The sequence below is a fragment of the Empidonax traillii genome, unplaced genomic scaffold (genome assembly GCF_003031625.1).
Source record: "Empidonax traillii isolate 1590-97213 ecotype Southwest subspecies unplaced genomic scaffold, ASM303162v1 scaffold19:size3308961, whole genome shotgun sequence".
Taxonomy (NCBI): Eukaryota; Metazoa; Chordata; class Aves; order Passeriformes; family Tyrannidae; genus Empidonax; species Empidonax traillii.
In genome coordinates, this window is record NW_020955212.1 from 1,569,107 (window position 1) to 1,591,965 (window position 22,859).

Sequence of the window (22,859 nt, forward strand, 5' to 3'; positions counted from 1 at the left end):
GCTCAGACAAACCTGCCATTTTTATTCCTCCTCGTTGGCAGCTGAAGTTTGGCCTCTCCAGCCTGCCCTGAACGCCTCCAGCTCCTCAAAATGGAGGCTGTTTGCTGATACAAAGGCAATCAGCGATGCTGCTGCTGCCGGAGGGCGTTCCCTCCCCACCACTTGGCTCCTCCAGGCGGTGTTTCTGCGGTGGCCCCGGCGAGCGAAGGGCGATGCTGCTGCTGCTGCTGTGCCGGGGGAGGAGGGGCGCGTCGGGTCGGCCCTCGTCCTCTCGTCCTGGCTCTTCCCAATGCTTATGCATCAGCACCAACTTTTACACCTTTAGTGGTACTCCTGTCACTTCGCCAGCATCGGTACAATAAACTGTATTAGGGAACTGAGCTGACTTCATTCTATGTAGTCTTCAGATGAGTTCTCTGGTGGCTGTTGAAGACAAGATGCTGATGCTTCCATGAGGGAGTTGTCTGAACTGGGGGGCTGCTGATAGGGTGGTGGTTCTGGAAGAGGTGGGTTTGCTTGGGCCAGCCGAGCAAACAGCTTCAAGCAGTTGTGAAACCTCCACTGTGTATCTGCGAACGCAAATCTGCAAAGTTGTACAGGGGACTGCATCATGGATTAGATAAATACTTTGGAAGCAGTGCTGGCTTCCCCTTACTGCATCCACAGTGCAGTCCTGAGATTTTAATACTGACTGAACTAGAGGGGAGAAATGGTGTAGCATTGGGATAATTACCTGAAACTTAGAATCTCGCATGATTGCATATCTTCTGTTTGATACCATGTAACCACAGCACTAACAGCTATCTCTTGCATTAAGCCTTGAACCACATGCGCCTTCAAGTCCAAAGTATTGCCTGCAATCAAGTTGCTCTTTTTTTTTTTTCCCAACACATTAAGCTATGCCACTAACAGAAGAGCAGTCTTCATCAAGTAGAGGCACTGGCCTCCTACATGAGCTGAGCACAAAGTCAGTGTAAAGTCTTGCCTTGTCCCTCAGTTTACAAAAGCCTTCTGCAAATACCGTTTCAGAATGGGACTCTTAACACTTTTGGAGTTGTTAAGTTGTAATCCTTTATCTGTCAGATTTGCTGCTTGTGTCCGGCGCCACAACTTTTCACCTGTCTTCTAATTCAATACTTGGGTTTTTTTGAATCTGGCGTTAATGAAGAAATGTAACTTAGTGTTAAGGGAAGAATATTAATGTACAGTGTAACTGGGGCTTCTGTTCACTGTAAGGGTCTTTTGACCTGCTTATTAGTGGGGGCATTGTTCTGGTAAGCCATTCCAGGACCCATCCTGCCAGTCTTCTGCACAGGATTAATCATTTCCTCTTGACCTCCTGCTCTCTTTTCCTAACATGTTGCATTGATCAGAATCCTTAACTCACAAGTTTGCTCCTGTTTTTTAAAAGTGGGAGGAAAAGGAGGGGGGAAGGAATGCAAAGAAATTAGATATAATGTCTGCTGTTAACATTCTTAGTAAGCTTTATTCCTTTTTTCCTGCTTGGCTCCTCCCCTCTCCCAAGAAAAGAAATCCCTTCCTGGTATGTATTAGCTCCAGATCTCAAGCATCTTGAGTGCCTGTTTCAATGGAATTACATTTTTAGGGGCATGCGACTTCCTGCAAGATCAGCTTTGCTTATAAAGGTCATATTTAAAGCTCTACCTAGCTGAGGTTTTCAGCTACTGATCTACCGGATTAGAGCACTATATTAGTCTTAAACTGCAGTATTTAAATCGTAAGTAAAGCAGTGTCAAAAATACTGCATGTGACTCTTAATTTCCCTCTAGTCTTTTTAATGCTAGCAGAGGAAGGTATTTATGGGATCATATGGAGTACCTCCTAGTAGAGAAAGCTCTGTGTTTGTCTTTACTGACAACATCTCTGAGGGAGTTGTTGACTTTAAGGTACAAGGGTCTGCTGCTAGCCAGTCCCAGATTATATCAGTAGCAGAAAGAAATACTTGTTCTGTTCAAATCACCCATGGGTCCCTGTATTCCTCAACTACCTGTTGCTGGCAGCTGAACCAAAATTCCCAGGAGCAGACCTCTCTAGACTTCAAATTTCACTTCTGCCCAACCTAGTTTGTTCTGACCCCAGTGCGTGCAAGTGTGATCTGCCTTTTTAGAAGCCTGCTGTGGCCTGTGCTTCCTTTTTTAAGGTGTTAACAGCAGCTCTAAGGGAGAGAGTTAGGCTGAAGAAAGCCAATGGGATAAGAGCAGAGATCTGTTTCCTGTTCTCGTAGAACCTCTTTCTGTGAGGCTGCATGTCTTCTACACTTGGCCATGTCTAAGACTTAACATCACTTAACCTGCCTTGTATCTCTGCACAGTGATGCTGGCTGATAAACTGTTATAGGTGCATGGCCTTGCTCAGATCAGAGGAATGCTAAATGGCTGTACCCATTCCCAGGAGTACTTTTGTGCTGTTCTGGGCTACCTAGGGATTCATCTTTGTACCCCAGTTGAGACTCAGAATGGCTCCAAAGGGCACTGAACCATGTGACTGACAATGAACAGACCTGAGCGCAGATTACTGAATAGCAGAAATGACAAAGCGAGAAGTAGACCATGAGCTGGAAAGTAAAACTGGATATGATTGTCCTATCAAAAGCAAACAGATCGGAAACTCTGTTTATCTAGTGATAAATTCATAGTCCTGTGGGGTGAGACCTCTGATTTAGAAACACCGTCCACTAAGCCCATGGAGTCTGAGCAGAAGACATAATAGCCCTTTGTTCCTGAAGTTGTGGGAATTATTAGCTTTTGTTAACTGCTGGTTTTGGAGGAATCTCCAAATTCCATTGTTTCCTGTCCTGAAGTAGTGTTGTGGGATTGTCCTCCCAGCAATAAAAACTGTGATGGCTGGTAATGTCTCCTCACTTCCCAGAACTGCATGTTAGGACCTAGCAAAAAAACCCACATCACAAAACACCATTTTGTTGTGTTGTGTGCATCACAAAGAATATGGAGGCAAGAATTCTGAGATAATGCAGGATACCTCCTAGTAGATACAGCTCCCAACAATATAATTTTTATGGTGTTGAGGCAAGATCTTTCACGAGAACACCTCTATGGAGATGGAAGTGTGCCTGTTGTCTGCTTGGTAATGGTCAAAGTAAAACAAACCACCTGCACTGAAGGAGGGTTCAGGCTGGCAATTCTGGCACTGTGCGTGGGAAGTCTGGGGCTAGGTGCAGGGAGCACACATCTTTCCTGCTTCTCCTCTCTGTGGGGTGGGGGTGCTTTCAGCCATCCCCGAGACTTTGCATTAAGTAGTTGGTTTTAGCTGCTGCCGGCCACCACACCCGAACGTCTAGGCTGTTGTCCCTGGCGGCTGCTGCTGGCTGTTGTGCTCTCCACGGTCTCCCCTAGCATCTGGCTCCAGTGATAAGGGACACAGTAGCGAAGATGAGGAGGACTGTGCAGTCACAGAAGGGGGCCTCTTATTTGCCCGTGGTCCAGCCCCCAAAGGTCTGTCTTCCTCTTCTCATAGCTTCCCTGGAGAAGGCTACAGGGTCGCTTACTGTCATTGGTTGATATCAAATGGGCCCCTTCAGTTGGGGTGTGGAAAGGGGCAGTTGCATAATACTCCATACCCTTTTTGTGTGTTATCTTGATGGACCGTGTTGGCAGTTACTAGCCTGCTCAATCTAAAAAAAAAAAAAAGTCTATTGACTTGTTCAAGCTTTAGCTGTGTGGGCATACGTAAATTTGTTTTCATCCTTGAGACTAGATGCTTGCAAAAAAACCCATTACATTGGTAATTCTCCAAGAGTTTCTTGTGAATGGTTTCGAGATTTAGCATGTCTTTCCACTGTGAACTTTAAGTTCTGGCTCTAGTCCATTTACAGAGATGAGTATTGAGATCTAATGGAAAATATTTTTTTCTAGTATAAGCAGAGAAGATTTTTCAGTTTCACACGGCAGTCAGAATGCTGCCATGCCTCAGAAGGCTGAGGCAAGATCAGGGCCAGTCAGTCAGTTGTGTGATTCACATCTTGTTCCATTCCCGTGCCATCACGGGGCATCACTCTTGAAGAGCACGTGACTACCTGCAGTGCCAGCCCAGCACTTGGCTAGTACAGAGAGTACACATGAACCCCCAAAGAACTCTAGAGCATAGTCCTGTCTTATTTCTAGCTCAAACAATAAGCGGAATTCTCTTTTCAGGAAAGAAGGTATCCAGGTAGCTTGATTTTATAAAATGTTTCTGTGGCAGGAGCTGTGTCAGTGCAGTGTGCAATTCCAGAAATAGCCTTATTATGAAGTCCGAAACAAATGTAACTTGATGTCTGGCATGTTTTTATGAGAACTATTTTTTAAAACTAGAAATGTGAGGAAAAGCTATTTTTAGAGAGGCCTCTTTTTAGCTTTGTGCATCTTTACTCAGAGGGTGGTGAGGCAGCGGGGCAAGTTTCCCAGAGAAGTTGTGGATGCCCTATTCCTGGAAGCTGTTCAAGGCCGGGTTGGCTGGGGCTCTAAGCAACCTGATCTAGTGGAAGGTGTCCCTGCTCATGGCAGGGGGGCTGGAACTAGATGATTTTTAAGGTCCCTTCCAACCCAAACCATTTTATGATTCTGTGATGTCTTATACCCCTCTTGGGGTATAAGACAGTAGTGCAGCACCAACCACAAGAGTTAAATTGTAGCTTGCAGACCTGATGCAAGCTTTAATCTTTCTCTGTTGGAGGGAAATGTGCAGTGGTAGAACCTATCCTCTCTCTAGGAAAGAAATAGTGAGCATGTGCAGGCTGCATGAAATGAGTGTGTAATACTTCCGCAGTGTCTCAGTAATGAATTTTAGCTTGGCTTAATGTGAGTAAACCAGAAGTCTAACCTAGAAAAAAAAAATCAGTTATTTTTCTTGGAATGGTCTTGATGAGAAAGTCATTGTAATAGAAGGTTTCTTGTTACTTGTTTTGCTCCTATCTGAATTGGGTACCTGCAGAAAGGATTGAGATTGGTGCCATCTGTATTTCTTTGATTAGCCAAATATGTAAAGTTTGAAGTTGCTTCTTCCAAGCAATTACCAGTGGAGTCTTTGTGTTCTGATGGCAGTATATTTGTTATTAAAGCAGAATATTCTTTCACTGGTTAGAGCATTATAACGTTAGGTTCTTTGAAAGTCTTATTTCTTGTGGTTAGCTCTGTGACCTGTATACAGCAGTCTATGTGTTCAGAATGTGTTATGTTTGTGTTGGCTCTGTGATCATGAACCTTTCCTAGAAAGAAAGGGTCTGGGAAAAGAGGTTCTTCTGCTCATCCTTATTCACTAAGGTGTGTGTTAAGAGTAGTGTGCTTTTTCTCACCCTGCCAGTGAAAATAGTGATTGTATATAAAAAATCCTCTGGTCCACACATCTGTGTGGCTAGAAGCACAGGGATGTATTTTACTGAAGTCGTTAATGCCTAATTGCAGTTCTCTGAAAATATTTCTCCTCTTCCCCTCTCCCTATCAGAGGTGTTGGATATATGACTTAGTCCATGCTGCAGGTTGGTTTATCACATGAAGATCTGGTATGACTAATCCTGGCACGCTGGCATAGGATGGGGAGGGGAGCTCTTTGTGTTCTGTTTGGACAACTTGTGCTGTTGTCACAAAGGAAAACAGTAGCTTATAATTTTATCACCCTGGCATTAAAGCCTGGCTGGTGTGTGACCCTTTCAGACTAAAGAAATTACTTGAAGTTGCTTTAAAAATATGCACAGAAATGTCTTAAATCCACGCAAAAATATCTTAACAGCTGATTGCATGCAAACTGGTTTTCAGTGGGTGTGCATGTGCTCAGCTGCTAATGCAGGATCAAACGTGCTCTTCAGATGTACCTTGGCTGTGTCGGAAACCCCTTTGATACCTGCGCTGCTCTTTGCCAAGCAGTAAAACCAAACCCTTTCTAGGAACTTGGAAGCAGTCAGAGCAGAACTCTGCACGCACAATGCAAACATTCAGCAGAACAGTTTATATGGACCAGTTGGGAACTATACCAGAGGGCAGTAGCAGATGAAATTTTAGATCATGGAGGCAAAATAAAGCAAGCAAAGGCCAATTTATTATTTTGTCTGCCTTTGCTACCTCAGCTATGTAAAAAAGTCATCATTAATGGGGATACAGGTAGACTAAGCAGTGTTCTGGTCTTTCATCTGAAGAAGCATGAGCTCTGTCTCAGATATATTGTTTTAAAAATAGAACTGAGTGAGCTGCTTTCAAGTGTAATTTCTGAAAACGTAACTCATTCCAGGAAAGAAATACAATATTGTAGTATTCTTTAAAGTGACTTCATTATGTTTTTAAATTCTTCTTTCTCTCCCTGCTGGATGAGTGAAAGATACTTGAATGATCCAAATGCTGGAGTATCTTTTCTCTAAAGCTTGATAATTCAGTATTAATTATTTGCACTTACAAATTCACAGTGTAAATTTGGTTTAGAAAGATTAAAGTTAGTTTAATCTTTGTCTGCAGGACCATAAACTCTTTCCTTCCCACCCACCCCTTTCAAGGATAATATTCCACTGTGCCAGATTGCCCATATTGCCACCAGAAAATTGCTTGGACCACTTCTTACAAAATCAAAGGTCAACTCCATGCCTTGGTGGCAGCTGGGAAACTAATGATTTAATGCTGCTTTGACCTTTGGCTTCCTAGTCCGTTTGAGTCTGACCCAATGTTTTAATTTTCCAATACTGCTGGGCAGTTGGCTTTTGTCTGTTTCCAGATGTAACTTGCATATTGAGGCCTGTTACTCACGTGAGAACAAAACAACAAAACATCTCAGCCTACAAGGGGAAGGAAAAATAACAGCACCTACTTTTTATTCAACAAAATACAGCTGTCCAATGATACTGACTCTTCTACAGCTAGCAAGGTCAGGTTTAGAATAACAAAATGTGAATGTTGGGACAAATATTCACGTCTAAACTTAAAGTATGTTAACACAAGTCTCGCTGAAATGCTGCTTTTTTATGGGTCTGTAAAAAGTAACAGAGTTAAAACAGTAGCTCTTTCCCCCTCTTCTGCCCTCAATCTCTCAAAATAAGCATTTTTTTTCCCCCTGGATGAAAAGTCAGTGTTTGCTCTGATTCTGGGAAATATCAGAAAAATAACCAGTTGATTCTTTAAAATGCATGTGCTTATCATGGGTAGGGTAATTGGAAGAAGTGTAAAGTGAGGTGGAAAGCAGCGGTGACTTACCCTTTAGTGAGATTAGGAAGTTCCTTTTTTTTTTAAAGTACTGCTCCAGAGTACTTTGTCATGGATTTGTTGTGTATACACCAGGTGAATATTGCATTAGGTTTTTGCAATACCGGTAATTTTGCAGGCACTGTCAATACAGCTTGCATTTGCTGTTAATGGTGTGATAATGGTGGGGAAAGAACCCTGAGGTGGCTCTCCTTTTCATAATGAAAAGACTGCTGATTGTTCGGGAAGCTCCCCCTTGGGTACTGATGCATATGAAAACTCTTCTTTGCCTGAAAGTGCAAATCTCTTGTTTTGCCTGGTCTGTGCACCCATCACAAGTACCGATTGGACTTGATTCCTGCCTTAACTACACTGCTGCTCTCAAAGGTCAGCTCGTTCCCGGGCTTGTGTGTGAGATTAGTTTTGCAGAGCAGATGGGCTCCTAAAACTTTTATGGTTTCCAGTCAAATCACCTCAAGCTGTAATCTCATTAAATCTTAAGTGAATCAGTGGGTCTGGTTATTACTTGAAAGCAGTGTTACAGGAAGTGATGTTCCTGATGCAGTAGGTCTGCCCTTGCAGAAAGCTACCAGAGGTACTTGTCTGTGTGTGGCTCTTAAAGCTGCTCCCTTACTTTGATAGCAAAGGGGGTATAGGGGTGCAACAAGTTAACCTTTTGGTAGAGAAGAAAGGTAACAATGCAGAATTTCCTGAACTCCTCGGTGTGTTAACTTAAGAGTGTTAAAATTCTCCCTTGTACTTTTGATCACACGTGCCCTTGGTACTGTCCCAGTACTCACTTCTGTCCTAAAGTAAATTGACCTCATAATTTATGTAGGAAACCAGCTTGGCGCTGTGCACATCGTTGCTGAAAGAATTGCGTGACAACACTGTCCAAGAGCCTGGCCTTCCTCTTTTTTAAGTCAGCATAACTGTCTTTGGGAGAAAACAGTACAATAAAAGAATCTTCTAGAGGCAGGCAGGCAGTTTTGTTGAAAGTTGTTTGACCAAGCAGACTTGACTCAATAGGTTGATTGTCTTGTTCTTGGAAATCTGGTTAAGCATGTGTTGTTCTTCTGCTTGGATTGAAGAAAGTAGGTTTTTTCCTCTTTAGAGAGAATATATCTAATCTATAACCTCCTCAGACTTTCTTCTTAGCAGACAAGAGACACGTAGGACTTGTTTGGCAATACATAAAAAATTAATGATCATAGCATAACATGCAAGACTTGTGTACACAAGAGTATTCACGAAAACAACCTGCTGATTGTGCAGAGATAATAAAATTTCTTCTGCCTTGCCTACCTGCTTCCTCTCTCAGGATGTGTGTGTGGTGTGTGAGACTGTACCTTGTGTAAATCTGGCCTTTTGGCTACTTTGCGTACCTACATTGCAGTCAAACTCCTGCTGATCCTTGTCAGAAAGGACGTGTTTCTAATTTAGATAGTCATGGTGAAGGCCATTTAGGAATGGTCTCATCTTTAACAAGACAGTGTAGATGGGGGGGTGGGCTGCTTGTTTTGTAGTAAGACTAATGGGTATTTTTCTCAAGAACTAGGCAAGAATTTAACCTTCTTAGCCATCTCTGGTTTTTTCTTCCTTTGATAAAGTGAGTCACATTCAAATCTTCCCCTCTAATTTAGCCTGGATAGCTTTTCTTCCCTTCGCTGATGATGGAGCAAGCCTTCTGTATTTACATTTATCCTGATTTAAAGCTTAAACTAGGCTACAGTTAAAGTTTCAGGTAATGCTGACTTGCCTGCACGATGCAAAAGCAATCTAAAGCGAGTGTAATGTAGAATGGTGGATGCTGCTATCTGGAAGAGGCTGATGCTTTCACTGAAGGATTCAAATCATTTAAGCATTCTAAAAATTCAGAATGCCTTTAAATTCTTAAAAGGTCCTTGAAATATATTGCTGAGCCGTGACTGGGTGGCATCAAACCACTATAGTTTGGTTAGACCAAAACCATAATGCTCTACAACAGGATCTTTTTGGTGGCTGAATGAATGTGAATGCTATGTACTTGACCTGTGGGAGCAACCTACAATGGATTAAAAATAGTGTGTATCAATCATAACTTAAAACCTTGACTGGGATAGAAGATTATCCTCATTCTACCAAAACTGAACCTACTACTCAATAACAGCATCTATGGCACAGTGACAAAGTGTAGTTATTAGTGTTTCTTATTATCTGTAAGCATTTCAAATCTATCCTGCAGTTTGAAGGAGTAGTTAATTGTACTGTCAGTTTCCACTTAATTGAATATTCATCCTGGAATGCTTATCTCTCCCACTTCTCCCAAATTCAGAAAGCAATCTTAAGTCGTCTCTGTGAAGAACAGGGTTTATTAGGGTAGGACACTGTGCAGCTCTTAAATCTACAACGGAAAGGCAGAAAAAATGTTTTGAGAGGTTAAAATAAAAAAAAAAAAAAAAAAAAAAACACAAACAGCACAGACCACTCTGTGGGAAGGTGGGGGTGGGGAGGAACCATAGGCTTTTAAACTTGCTTGTACCTGTATTTTACCCATTTGTAAATAAGTATGAGGCAGATAGGTGATTAATTTAGAGTTCTGAAATGTACGGAGAGGAAAACAGAGATAAATGAAGGCACACTTAAATTGTCCACCAGCACTTGTCTTAAATATTCACATGTAAATAAAAATGTCTCCTTTTTTGTTAATGACTTGTAAACAGAAAGTGTCTTTTCTTCCTTTTTTTTTATGGTAATGGAGAACAAAATTATTCTGAGTAAACATTTTTGACTTCCTGGAACAGCTCTTCTTGTTCTTAGATGTCTATCCATTATGATTTACAGTATCTTTCTGGCAGTAACTACAGAGCTGTGTAATTATATGATAGATGGTCAAGAATTTACTCATTCACTCATAAGGGATTAAAGAGTAACTTGCAGTAGTGTTTGTTATATGATTATTGAAATGCCCTGTGGCTGTTAAGACAGCTAGGTCTTCCAAAACAAACATTAAGTACTAGAGTTCAGTTGGAAGTAATAGTGCTCTAGCACCCATAGGATAACACTTTAATGAGGAATCTTTCATAAAATGTGATTGTATAGTCCTCCTTAAAATTAAGAGGAATTGTAACAAGCATACTAATCTGACAAATGCGGTCTGACATTCTACTATAAGCAGCAAAGCTTCCCTCCTCGAGGACAACATTGTTTCTCTGAATAAGATACTCCAGTGTATGTGCCAAGTCCTGTGCTGGGAGCAGATAATGATTATTTTTGATGTGGGTAGTACAATTTGATCGTGTTAGCTGAGGAAGCCTGATACAGTATGCATATAATACACTTCTAGAAACCACTGCCTGGGTCTGGAGCAAACCAATTTTGTTTTTTCTTTCAATGCCACCCAAATTTGGTTTTGCTTAATTAGGATTCCTCATTTATGGGGGATCCCAAATGAAACCTCAACCTGTTGTAACTTTTCTGCCTGCTCTGAAACATGTGCAGTTAAGCTAGTAAAAATTTTACACTTGCATATTTTTGGTGTGTGAGCGTCTAAGAGGATGATGGTAAAGGGGTAGAGCTTGAATGCTTCTTGAAAAGATACCTTCCAAATGTTCATTTTAGACATTTTTGGGGTTCAGTGAAGAAAAATTCCCTCAAAGGCTTTATTCTGTAAGGACTTCATGTGTGAGTATATAGTAAATATAAAAATTGTGTTTGGGACAGGGTCAGGCAAGAGGAGGGAAGGCAAAGAACAGAGTGGGTCAGTTCAGTGCTGCTGCCTTTGTGCTTTTCCACAAAAGCTGTTCCACATAAGCAGTAACTAAAAAAAATTGCAGTATAAAACACTTGCAGTTGGTTTATATGTCAGTTCTCCCAGACAGCAGACTTGCCTGTATTTCCTAATAAAAGACTATAGTTGGTCATGCTTGCTTTGACCTGAGTTTGATGTGCATATGGTACTGGTAGTAACTGGACTTGTTTAATAGGAGTGGATTGTTTCACAATTAAAGAAGGAAAAATTAACAGTTCCTGCTGTGGGGGGCTCAGTGCCATGGCTGTTCCTGTTACAGCTTTTCTCTGAAGACAGAGATTCAAGGCAGAAGTGGGAGGAACAGCAGAACTGTGCTGCTCCCATTACATATTTGGGCTGCAGCAGTATCCAATGCCTAATGCTGGGGTGGTGTGGGGAGAAGAAGAGAAGAGGATGGCACTTCTGCCCTCTCCTGAGTCTGCCTCACACACTTTTCTAACTGGGAAGTTTCCCACTGAGAAAATGTAAGTTGGGGAGGAGGAATTCTGTCCTGAAGTGTCCCAGGTCATCAGCTTATGCCTGTTATTTGCTTTTACTCCACATAAAAACTGCTGCAGGATTACTATAGTTTTAAGTTTAGAGCTGATAGAGGTATTTAATGTTTTGTATATGTAAAAGTCCAAGTCTCATTGCAAGCAGCCCAATCCCTCTTGAGAAATTGCTGTGCTATCTCTGTAGTGATATTAACTTGCATAATACTAGGTAACTCTCATAAGAGCTGATACTGGAAAGAGGGGGAGGGACAGTGTCTTGTACAAGTTATGTGGACTGATTTTTGCTTACCAGGTAGTTACTCAAACTGGAATTACCAGAGTCTGGTAGTGGTGGTGTTAGATATCTGCATTGCTTCGTTTTGCTAAATGTGTGCTAATTACCTCTTTGGTAAAAGGGCTTTGAGATTTTGTTATCTAAAAGTTGATATTTTTTCTTTCATCCTAACAGAAATATTCCTTTAACATGTATAAAGAGATGATTTTTTAATTATGTAGAGATTATGTACTGTTATTAAAATTATTTTAAACAAATAGTCAGCACAGAGACAACCCTCCCCAAATAACATATCCATTGAAGACAGAAATTAAGCATGTTGATCTGCCTTTTGCTGCTGTTTTTATGTCCATGCTACTTCCATGTAAAAATAAAAATATCTTTATCTGAAAGTCATTACTTTTTGAGCTCTATTCTATGCTAGTTGTTTTGACTCTGGATTCTTGTGCTTTCCCCCTGTTATTTACCACGTAAGTAAGTGGGAACAACTAGACAACCGAGCTGCAAAGTGGACTCAGAATTCATGCTTGCTTAGTTTTCTAGTACTGAGTTTTTCAGTGTTCTCTAGCTATTGCAGTTTTGAGTTACAGGTTAATCATGTAGTGGTTCAATTGTGGGAGTTTTCAAATACAGAGAAGCATTCTGACAATATTAGTGGGAATCTGTTGCACCAAAGTGAATTTTCATAGCTGGTGGTAGTTTGACTGTAGACTAGTTGTATAAGAAAATGAATCCTACAAAAGACCTGTTTGTGTTGGGATCAGGGAACCTCTCTGGCAGACTGCACACCTCCCATCTGCTTAAGATGTTTCACAATTGGCTTGTCTTTGGCTGAGCTGCCCTTGTGTGAAAACTGGGAACTTTTTAGGATTGTTTCTCTTCCTTTTCCCCATCAAATCAAAGAAGAGTAAGGTCTGTTCTCCAGTGTATTCAGAGATAAAAATGTTTTCTAGCTATTTGCTTCCAAGGTATATAATGGCATCCTTGCCATCAGATTTCCATGCAAAATTCAACAATTGCCAAGGACCTGAATGGATGTAGTGTTCTCACTGCAGTGATGAAGGAATAGCATGGAGTTGAGGAATACAGATTTTGAGAAGTGAGACCTGTAGTCACAGAGAGCATGTAAGAGCCTTGAGTGTACCCTGACTCCTAAACTTAACCCTTCCTGTGCATGGAAAGAAAAATTTCAACAGCTCTTACGCTGAGCTGTGCAGGAAAAGGGAGAACATGCAACACAAGGAGTTTGTAGACATGTTAAAGTTTGATTCTCTGTAAAATACAAAACACCTTGTGCAATAGCAAAGAAAATATCAACCCTTTTCGATTTACAGCATCACTGAAATCTCTTTGGCTGAGAACTTTAAAACACTCTGACTTTCAGAGAGCTGAAGAGTTAGGAAAGCTCAGGGAAGGATTTGCAGGGACTTACAGCAGTGGCTCGGACAGATGGGCTTGAAAGTAGAACTGGGTCCTGACACACTCTGTCTGCTTCCACAGCAGGCTATTAGCTTGCATGCTTGAACTGTTGAATATTTAGATCCACCCACTGTCCCCTGTGCCAAGACCACCCTGCTGCTACTCGTGTCATGCAGATTTGGCACAGAAACTGCATTTAAACAGCTAATGAGTTGCATGTTGAAGCACAGGCTGGTCTCCCCTATTGAAATCCCATAAAAGAGCTGTGACTTATCTTGGGCTGAGTAATCTACTAGCTACTGATACCATTGCATCTCTCTGTAGACTAGCTACTTTACCTGCTTCAGTGATGGAAAAGATGCGGTGAGTTTTTAAAAATAAAATATAGAGTTTCTTACCCCAAGCAACCTATTTAAAAGAAAATTGCTAAATGTAGACTTACTGTTATGTAGTAATTTAGTGATAGCCCATGGTGGGATAATTATGCCTGCATCACTTCAGTATTGACATTAGAAGAAAATTAAGCCTTGCTTATCCCTGTTTAGCAAGAATTGGACCAGTGAGTTAAATTGTATTTGAGATGTCCTTTCCAGTCCATCAGTAACTGGAATATCTGAGGTAGTGCAGTAAATCAGCTGACCAAGTTACCTTGTACCCAAGAGCGTTTAGAAAGTTAGCTGATGGGATGGGCAAAGTCCATGCTGTGGTGGTCCCTCCCCGTATTCAGAGTGGATGAACAAGGTGCCTTGCACGGGGTCGCGCAGCTGGCAGAGGTGCTGCTGAGAGAAATACTTGAGATGCTGCAATTCCAGGTGCTACAGTCATCACATGAAGTTTCATTTATAAGATTTTTAACTTAAGACACAGAGGATGCAGTTCTCCAGTGGGCTGAAGCCAGCAGATCCTTAAAACAGCTTTGTCAGTGGTGTGACTTCCTGTCTCCTAGCCCCAGTTAGCAGCCTGTTATCACACCATTCCAGTGATGTTTTGGCTTTCAGAGTGAAGTGGATCTTGATTGTCACTTCTAACTCAAAATCCATTTGAATTTGGAAATGCTATTTGCATTGGCAAAGATAACTTAAACCGTCTTTGCTCCGTGCCCAGCTGACTGTTAATACCTATTGAGTCTTCTAAACTTGATTAATAGGACTATGTGTCTTTCAAAAACTTTGCTCTTAACCTGGACTGACCCAATCTTGTCACCACTCTAAAATAAGAAGCTGTTTTTACTGGATTCATGATCTCACAGCAGGATAAAAGAAGGTAAAAATAAAGAATTTTAAGAACATAGTAGTCTGTTTGATTTAACAGCCTGTTTAACTCAGCTCCAGTTAAATACTGTTCTTCCAGTTAGAACTTGAGACCAATGCTATCAGTGAAAGATTTACACTGATTTCCAGCTGTGAGGTTGGCCAAGTACCAGGTAGTTGTCATCAAATGTCTCTGTGGCCTTAATTATGGGTTCTTCCTCCTTCCTTGTGCTGGTCCTACTGATCTTCTAATCCCAGACTCGGCTGATTAAAAATAGTTTATTCAAAAATTAATTTTCTGGTGTTTATAGAAATACCCAAGTCTATTCACTGAGACTGGAGGAGCAGTAAAGGGGAGGTGAGGAGCAAGGCAGGGAAACTATAGGGCTTCCTTGTAGAGCAGCTGTCAGTTTAACTGTGAAGTGAAAGGACAGCCTCAGCTGAGCTGTGTGTGGTTTCACATTTGGGGTTTTATTTGTGAGCTTCCTTCCCCTTCATGTGCTGGGTCAAGAAATACCTGAGTGGCTGAGAAACAAGGAACAGAACCCACTGGAGCATGTGGGGAAGAAAGGGTTGTGATGAGGAAAAAAAGCATGTGAAATTAGAGCTGTATTTCCTACCGAGTTATCTGTTACCTGGGCTCTTATTGTTTTATTGGGTGGGGTAAGGAAAGCAAGGTGAATTTAACAGAAGGGCTGAATGATCCTCTTGCACTTGAACTTCTCAATGGACCAAAACCCATCTCTGTTCATCCAAGTAGCAAAGGAAGGTAATAGTAAATTAGTTTCACTATTCCCATGTGGTGCAACTTGCCGTGCATGCTGCATGCCCTGTGTAGTGTAGGGCTGTCATGCTTCGAGGTGCTCATATTTTTGTAGAAATTTTTTTAGAATGTTGAGCTGAATTTGAGGAGTAACTCTCTCGTCTGCTGTGGAGACCTTCTGGAGATGGTATAGCATTTCCCATTACCACTGGATGCAGTGAGGAAGATTTGTGTTAAGCCAGTCTCTTCCACACCAGAACATCATGATAAAATACAAGTTCTAAGAGCAATTTGATCATTAACTGGTACACAGAAACATGAGGGTTTTAGGTATCTCTGGATCCCACATGTTTCAGGTATAGTGGGAAACAGCCTGTAGCTGTGATGTGTATCACATTACTTGTTCATATCTTTAGTCTTTATATTTAGCATTCAAGTTTCAAGAGTTATATTAGTGCAGAAGTTCAGGTTCCTAAAATACTACTCTCATTGTGGTGTGAAGCGAGTTAATTGTCACAAATTGCCATTTAAAGTGAAAACTAAGGACCAGCTTCCTACAGAGTAAAAATATTACCTATTTTCACTTAAACCTGCAACAATTATCTGTACCAAACTCTACACTACCCAGGATGACTGGTTCATTTATATGCTGTTAAGAAAACAAAAAAAAAAAAAAGCTGCACGTGGGGAAAATTTTTCCAGGGAGAGAAACAAAAAACCACCCAATAGTGCTGAGGAAGTAGGACCAAAATTCATTGGGAAACTACTTTATACTAAACTCAGTCATCTAAGCCTTACATGCTACCTAACAAAGCCACTGGTGTTTGAGTTACTGTCAAGGGAACTTGATAATAAAACACCTTTAGTAATGGAAAACTTTAAACTAACTATGGTAAGTATGACTTCTTTTGGGAGGGGGGCGTACTGAAACTTTTCCAAAAGTAGAAACCAAGAGGCCGCTGTTTTGTCTGTAGGCTTTTTTTTAATTGTTGATTAAGATTACAGGGTAGCTTTTTAGAGCATCAGACTTGCGTTTTAAAAGTAATACGACCTTTTATGTGTTGTTGCCTTACACACATTCTTTAACACTGTAGGCTTAAATAAAATCCTTGCAAGGCACTGAAAAGTCATGACAGAAACAAATGTTTTTAAACGTGACTAGATTCCCCATGCTTTGCTGTCAATTGCTTGCATGCGTGCTCTGAAAATGAGAGAAATTAAGTGTTTTCAAGCTGGGAAGAGAAGGGCACTGTGAGTATTGCTGAAAGAACACTTATTTAAACACAGGTTAAGGATAAGCCTCCTCAGATGCTGTTTCTACTGAATTCTCCTCTGTCATGGTGCCTACTACATTCCATTGCTTTTGTCTGGGCTTGGTATTTGGGAAATTTTGGTGAGGGCTGGAAGGTGGGGGGGCATGCTGGAAGCTGGTCAGCAGTGAGGAGAGAAGGGCTGGTGTGGGAATTGTGGAGTGGGGTCAGGGTTTAACTTTAGTGGCCATTCATCAGATGATGATTGATTGCTGTGCAGTCCCGGGGGACGTTTAACAACATCTCCGCCCATCCCCCTGCCCCCTTTGAAAGCAGATGGACCAAAAAATGGGGAGAGCGACACCCAGGAATTCCTGCTGTTGTAAAATGTTTTTACGGTGCACTGTACAGCCTTTCCTGAAGCAATCACATTTATGGCCTTGCTGTTGTATTTCTTGGGCTGCTGTGGCTGTAAAAGATGAATAGCCCTGTAACATGGTTCACTGATTCTGTTTAAATTGAAGTAGGCTCCCTTTATTGTTTTGTGTCTAAAATTGTATGCCACCAATTCAGGAAATATTTCCTGTTTGGGAAGTAATCAACTTATAGCTGATTTATTTTAAAATAAATCACTTTTAACTATCTCTAAAACTAGTCCCCTCTTCCTTCTGACTTCTGTCTTCATTTAATTCTGTTGGAAATTCTAAAATACTAATTAATGTAGTGGAGCAGTTTAAAAAAAAGCTATGAAGCTTGCTTATTAATCTTCTTCCCCTTACTGGATAATTAACAAAATGGGTGTTGGAAGGGCAGCAATTTTTATCTTAATTGTATTTTTACTTAATTACTTAATAATACTACAGAAAGAAAGAATTCATGAAATGCAGTTTACACTGTTCATTTCTTTGAAAGGAGAAATCTGTCTCTGCTTTCTCCTTTCTTTCTTTGCTGCCCATCAGAACATTTGTGTGGTTTGGAAAAACAAGCATGTTTGAAGGTGTTTGCTTATAAACCAGTTTTCCATTCGTTTGGGTAAATAGTGAAACTACCAGGACAATAGTAAATTTACAGCTTGATGGATCTTCTTGGTTTGTATCGTCTTTACCTCTTCAGATGTGGAGGAGGGACCTTACAGGACTTTCCTCTGAAGTACTGTTATGTGGGGTTTGTTTGTTTGTCTTTTCTGAATATTTTTTTGGGGTGTTGTGTTTTTTGTTTGTTTGTTGGTTTTGTTGGTTTTTGGGTTTTTTTTAGGGTGTTGAAGGATTTTTTTTTTCCTATTTAAAGCTGAGTATTATAAGTTGATGTCTGCTAAGGAAGGCTTAAAATTACTTTTTCATTTCTTCCTACTATTCCTGCCTATCCACACTTAAATATGATTCCTGTTGTTTGCCTTACAATGAGCATAGGAAGAGCAGTATGATGCTATAGAAACAGTGCAAATGAAATGTGGGGTGGCCTTCTCACATTGCTGAAATTGGAAGAAGGGGAAACTCTGCCAACATTTTAGGTACGCTGTACGTGCATCAGATCTGAGCTGAGAACACATTTGTGGATTGCCCTACATATATTGTTGGTATGATTTTTTTACAGGGAGTTGCTTGTTTGGTGGGTGGGGGCAAAGGGGGAGATCTGGCTTCCTCTCTTCCCTCTTCCCTTCCCCCCCCCTCATTTAGAAACAGGCACAGAAACTTAATCTAGCAGTATGTGACCTTTGTGGCCATGACCTAGGGACTGGGATGTGAGCAGGCTTGAGCTTAACAATAAATGCCTGGTTGTGGTTGGAAGTGCAGGCAAGCTGGATGCTGTGCCCAAGCCCCTTAGCCCAACTGGCACAAATCCCCCTCCCTGTTGTGTCCTGCACATCTGGGGACTTACCAGTTTTATTCTTTGGGTGTGTCCTCCCTTTGCTGACTCGAGCTGATGTACAGTCTTGTTGGATGCTCCTGAAAAGTACGTGGTACTGACCACAGGAGGAGAGTTGCCCCTTGTACCTCTTGCCAAGTTTGGGGACTCTGTTGTAGTCTTTGTGTGAACAAAGGAGTTTCTGGGGAGTTGCTAGTTCCTCTTGAAGCTGGCTGACTCTTGCAGTTCTCTTCTGGTGGCTAGCTCCCTACCCCACTGAGAGCAGTAGGGGTAATGCATTTGTGCTTTCTCCTGTGTGTGTTTAAGGTAACAGTGTAATCATGGAGGTCTGTCCATCACCGAATGCTTCTTTTTGCCCAAGCCTGTTAACTCTTTTGCTCTTAGATTAAATCTAGGTTGTTTTTGCTGTTTTTGTTTTACCAAGAAACAAATATGAGGCTTTATCAACGGCTCTGTAGTATTTGCCCAAGACCTTCCGCTGTCATGTCCTATGTAATCTACATATTTCTGAAATGAGATTATGGCTCTTGTCACTCTTCATTCTAAATTTAAGAGTGATGTTTCCCACCACATTTTAGTAGGTGGCAAGAGGCAAATGAACAGCTTAAACTTGATTTTTCTTTGTCCCTGTGGATGCTGTTAGCTTTCAGCAGGAGTGCCTGAGTAGCAGGAGTGACCAAGCTTTTGCTTCTGGTATTGACTGTTGTGGAGGACTAATAATAAATTTGACTTGCTTCTGGTCTTCTATTCATATGGTCACCATTTTCCTTTCAGCTGCTCTGCTTGACTGAGGCCCCAAATCCCTGCTGTATGTTTTTAAAGTATATCAGATTCATATGACTAAACTTGATACCCTGTCTTGGTTTTCATTCTCCTTCAAATTCTCAGTTGTCTAAGTGGTGTTATTCAGGAATATGTAATAAACATTCCCTGTAATTTCAACAGAAACATTACGGAACTGCATGTGCAAGTGAACATCGTATACAGATTTAGACAACTGCAGCATAAAGACAAGGAGGCCTCTAGCTGAGGAAGATGATGCATTTGAACAATGTATTTTGGAGCCAAGGCAGCTTTTTACTTGGTAAAATCAGAGATTCTGAGATACTTACTGCTTGAGGATTTAGTATGTGAACAGAAGCAAAACATAAGTCTGTTCAGTTTCCCTACAGTGAAACTTCACTTTAGGAAAAACAAGGGGTTTTAGTAAAATCTGACATGTGCACAAATGCACACATAACTCTTTGAGTAATTAATCCACATACCACTTCAGCTGTTGCACTTACAGGAGCGTAAAATGTCACTGTATGCAGCACAGGCAGTCCAAGGGAATCACCTGTCCTGTCCTTCCCCTTCCTTTTGAGGGAGCAGGGAAAGGGGGATGTTATGCACCGTATCACAAGCTGCTAGCTGGAATTGGGAGTGGCTGGGTGACAGCTGGGAGAAGACAGGCATGTAAAACACATGTCCAATCTTTGTTCTGCCCTTGCTCCTTTCTGTGAGGTAGACTTGAAATATCTGGTGATGGAAAAGTTGTTCATAGAACAAAACCTTGTACCATTGTACCCTTCCAGGTAATATAAATTTTTTAACGTTAAACTGTTAAGAAAAGTAGTGTACGTAGTTAAGGGCAAGACCTCAATGCAGAACTTTCTTGTGTTGAAGTGTTGTACTCCTTTATTTGCATCTTTGAAAACAAAAAACAATACAGCTGGTTTCTGCTCCCCTGTAAGAAAATACACGTCCATGGAAGATGCTAATTCTGTGTGCTACTTCCCTCTACTGGATGGAATGGAAACAGTTACAGCTGATTAATGAATCCAGCTTTCTAGGCTAACATCTTGGTGTAAGACTTTCATTGGGATTTGACTGTAGGGTTTGTAAGTGCTTTGTGGAGAGAATATGGTGTTAGTGGTTGCCCACAGTTCACTGTAGCATTCAAATGATGGACATGCCAGTATCTTCCAGCTGGAGCTTGTTGAAGCATCAGTAGCATAGAAACACCATCATAACAAAGGTTTTTTGCTTTGCTATTGGGGGGGGGGGGCAGTTTTGCCTAAGACTGTCACTGCCCTGACCGTAAGGGATTTACATATTTTGAAAACATAAAGGGTGTTTCTCCACATGCATGGTTTTGTTTTCTCTTTCTTGTGGAGTGGGAGTGCTGGTGCTGTGGTTCTCCAGTGTATTGATTATTGAATGACCCACTGAAGAGAATGTGGTGTTTGTTTATGCAGGAAAAGTCTTCACCTGAAACTTGCCTTAGATGGCATCTCCAATCTGCAAGTGTTGGCAGATGGCTTCCGCTCTTAAGAGGAGCTGTTGTGGACACTCTTCCTACTATTGTATTGCAAAGAAAACAAGGATACTTCCATCTAACTGTTAGGGTATGATTTGGAATTTACTGGGAAGGATAGCTCTTCCTCTATGGAGAAACTATTGTGAGGTCTTTGCCTATTGCTACTGCCTCTAACCATCTCCTTTATAGTTGACTTTTTTGGATTTTTTTTTTACATTCTGACTCTGTTTTCATATTAATTCTTCATTAAATAATGATACAGATTTCTTTTTTTCTCCTTACAGGTACTGCATTTCTACTGTGATACCTGTTCTGTCCCCATATGTCGTGAATGTACCATGGGACGACATGTGGGTCACAGCTTTATCTACCTCCAAGATGCCCTACAGGATTCCAGGACTCTCACCATTCAGCTCCTGGCAGATGCTCAGCAAGGACGACAGGCTATTCAAGTAAGATACTCTCAACTTGAGTACTTCATTTCCCCCTCCTCCTTCTCTCTCCAACCCCCCCAGCATGTCTGTTACAGGGCAAGGTGTCAAGGCAAAAAGCTCTCTGCTTCTGCTGTCAGTCTTCTCACCCCTTCTGTTTTCTCAGATCTCTGACAGAAGTGGTGGTGGAGCTGAAAATAAAGTGCTGTTATGAGTTTTGCATTCTTGCAGCATAATCCTGTCATGTAAATCACAATATATATGAAACTCTGTACAAATGCTCTTGGGCGTGAAGCATTTTGAAGAAAAGCTCTGATCTTGTATAGCGGTGCCAAACCTGGTTTTGTTTTTATCACTAAGACTTCAGCATCTTTCCTGCCTGTACAGCATCTAGCACTCTACCTGCCTTTGACTCTGGTTATTTCTTCAGTGTTGCCACCAAATACAAAATAATAATCAGCTGTTGAATTAGTGTGAAATTTCTAACTTGCCTGTGCAGAGAGCATCTAGAGCTGTCTCCGTTCAAAGATTACCCTGCATACTATGCCTATTATTCTGTTCGACCTCAGCTATGTTTAATAATGCAAATATAAATATCTGGAATGAAGGTAGTACAGTGCTTCAAATTAGAAAAGAAATTACACAGGGAATTAAAGTGCAGTGGCATGTAGATACTTACTCTCGCTGGGTAATGCCTGGCAGTAAATACTATGATATTAGCAGTAATTTTGTTTGTATAGATAGACTTTGGATCTGGAAAGCGTAGCGGGAAACTTCATACCTACTGCCTTGTAGTTTTGTGAACCTCCTGTTCTAAACTTGAGCTGGGTATGACAAAACTCAACAGTTCTATGTGCTTTAACTAATAAGATTTTTTTTTGAGTAAACATTTGCAGAATGTTATTGATAGGAAGTAGACTAACTTTCTGAATTAGGTGTGCTTTCCTGGCACATGCAGGGTATAAACAATTAAAATAGGCCAAAGCTCACTCTACCCGTTGCTGCTTTCTAGTAGATGAGGGAAGTAGACTTGTTCCATGGGACAGGAGCAGCTAACCCTTTGCTCATTAACCTTCACCTCTGTGGAATGAAATAATACTTGATGGTATAGATAGTAAACAGTTGCTAGTGTCTCCCTTTAGCTTTCAATGTAAACTTGTTACAATAGAACAGTAAACACCAAGTTTTTGCAGGTGGGTGGTTAATTTAAAACTACCTTGAGGCAGAGTCCTGCAAAACTTAGTTTCTTCCAAGATTTGTCTTAATCTGAATCACAAGGCTCGCCAGCAGTATCCATACTGAACCATTTCACATGTCCCCAAAATGAGCAAGAAGGAAGGGATTATCCTAGTCTAGGGACCATCAGTGTTCAGTGCAGTGGTGCAGTGTTCTGAATTTCTCCAGGCTGTCCTAGACAAGGGATTGTCTGTTAGTAATTAAATTATTGCTTTTGACCTCCAGGGCTCTTAATTATCTATCGGGTGTGGCTAAATCATTGAAGAAGGGACTGCACCTTGGAGTAAAAACCAGCAGGGATAGCATTGAGTACCACTCTGCTAGTGTTGCATGAATGTTCTTGTGCCTGATTTCCTTCCTGCTGAGTTTACTTTGCTCAGTCCTTCCCCGTTTTCTTCTGGCTTTTATGGTGGAGGCTCCTGCTATTGTGGTGAGCTGATTATTGTATGATGGAGCAGATAAAAGGTGGGTGGTGCTGGTTATGTTCATGCAACTCAAACAAGCGGTTCTACTGAACTTTAGTTTGTACAGTTTTGCCCCAATCTCACTACAGCCTATCCAGGTAACGAGGCTATCTTGGAAGTGTTAAAGTGGTCAGCTTGTGTAAAG

General features: G+C 41.2%; 1 protein-coding gene across 1 annotated transcript in view; it reads left to right on the forward strand.

Annotated features, from left to right (window-relative positions):
* TRIM71 (tripartite motif containing 71) overlaps positions 1-22,859 on the forward strand; it is a 54,940-nt gene that overhangs the window by 20,208 nt on the left and 11,873 nt on the right. Inside the window, exon 2 of the mRNA XM_027897885.1 lies at positions 20,868-21,035. Within this exon, the coding sequence (XP_027753686.1) occupies positions 20,868-21,035 (168 nt within the window). The remainder of the gene's footprint in view (positions 1-20,867; positions 21,036-22,859) is intronic.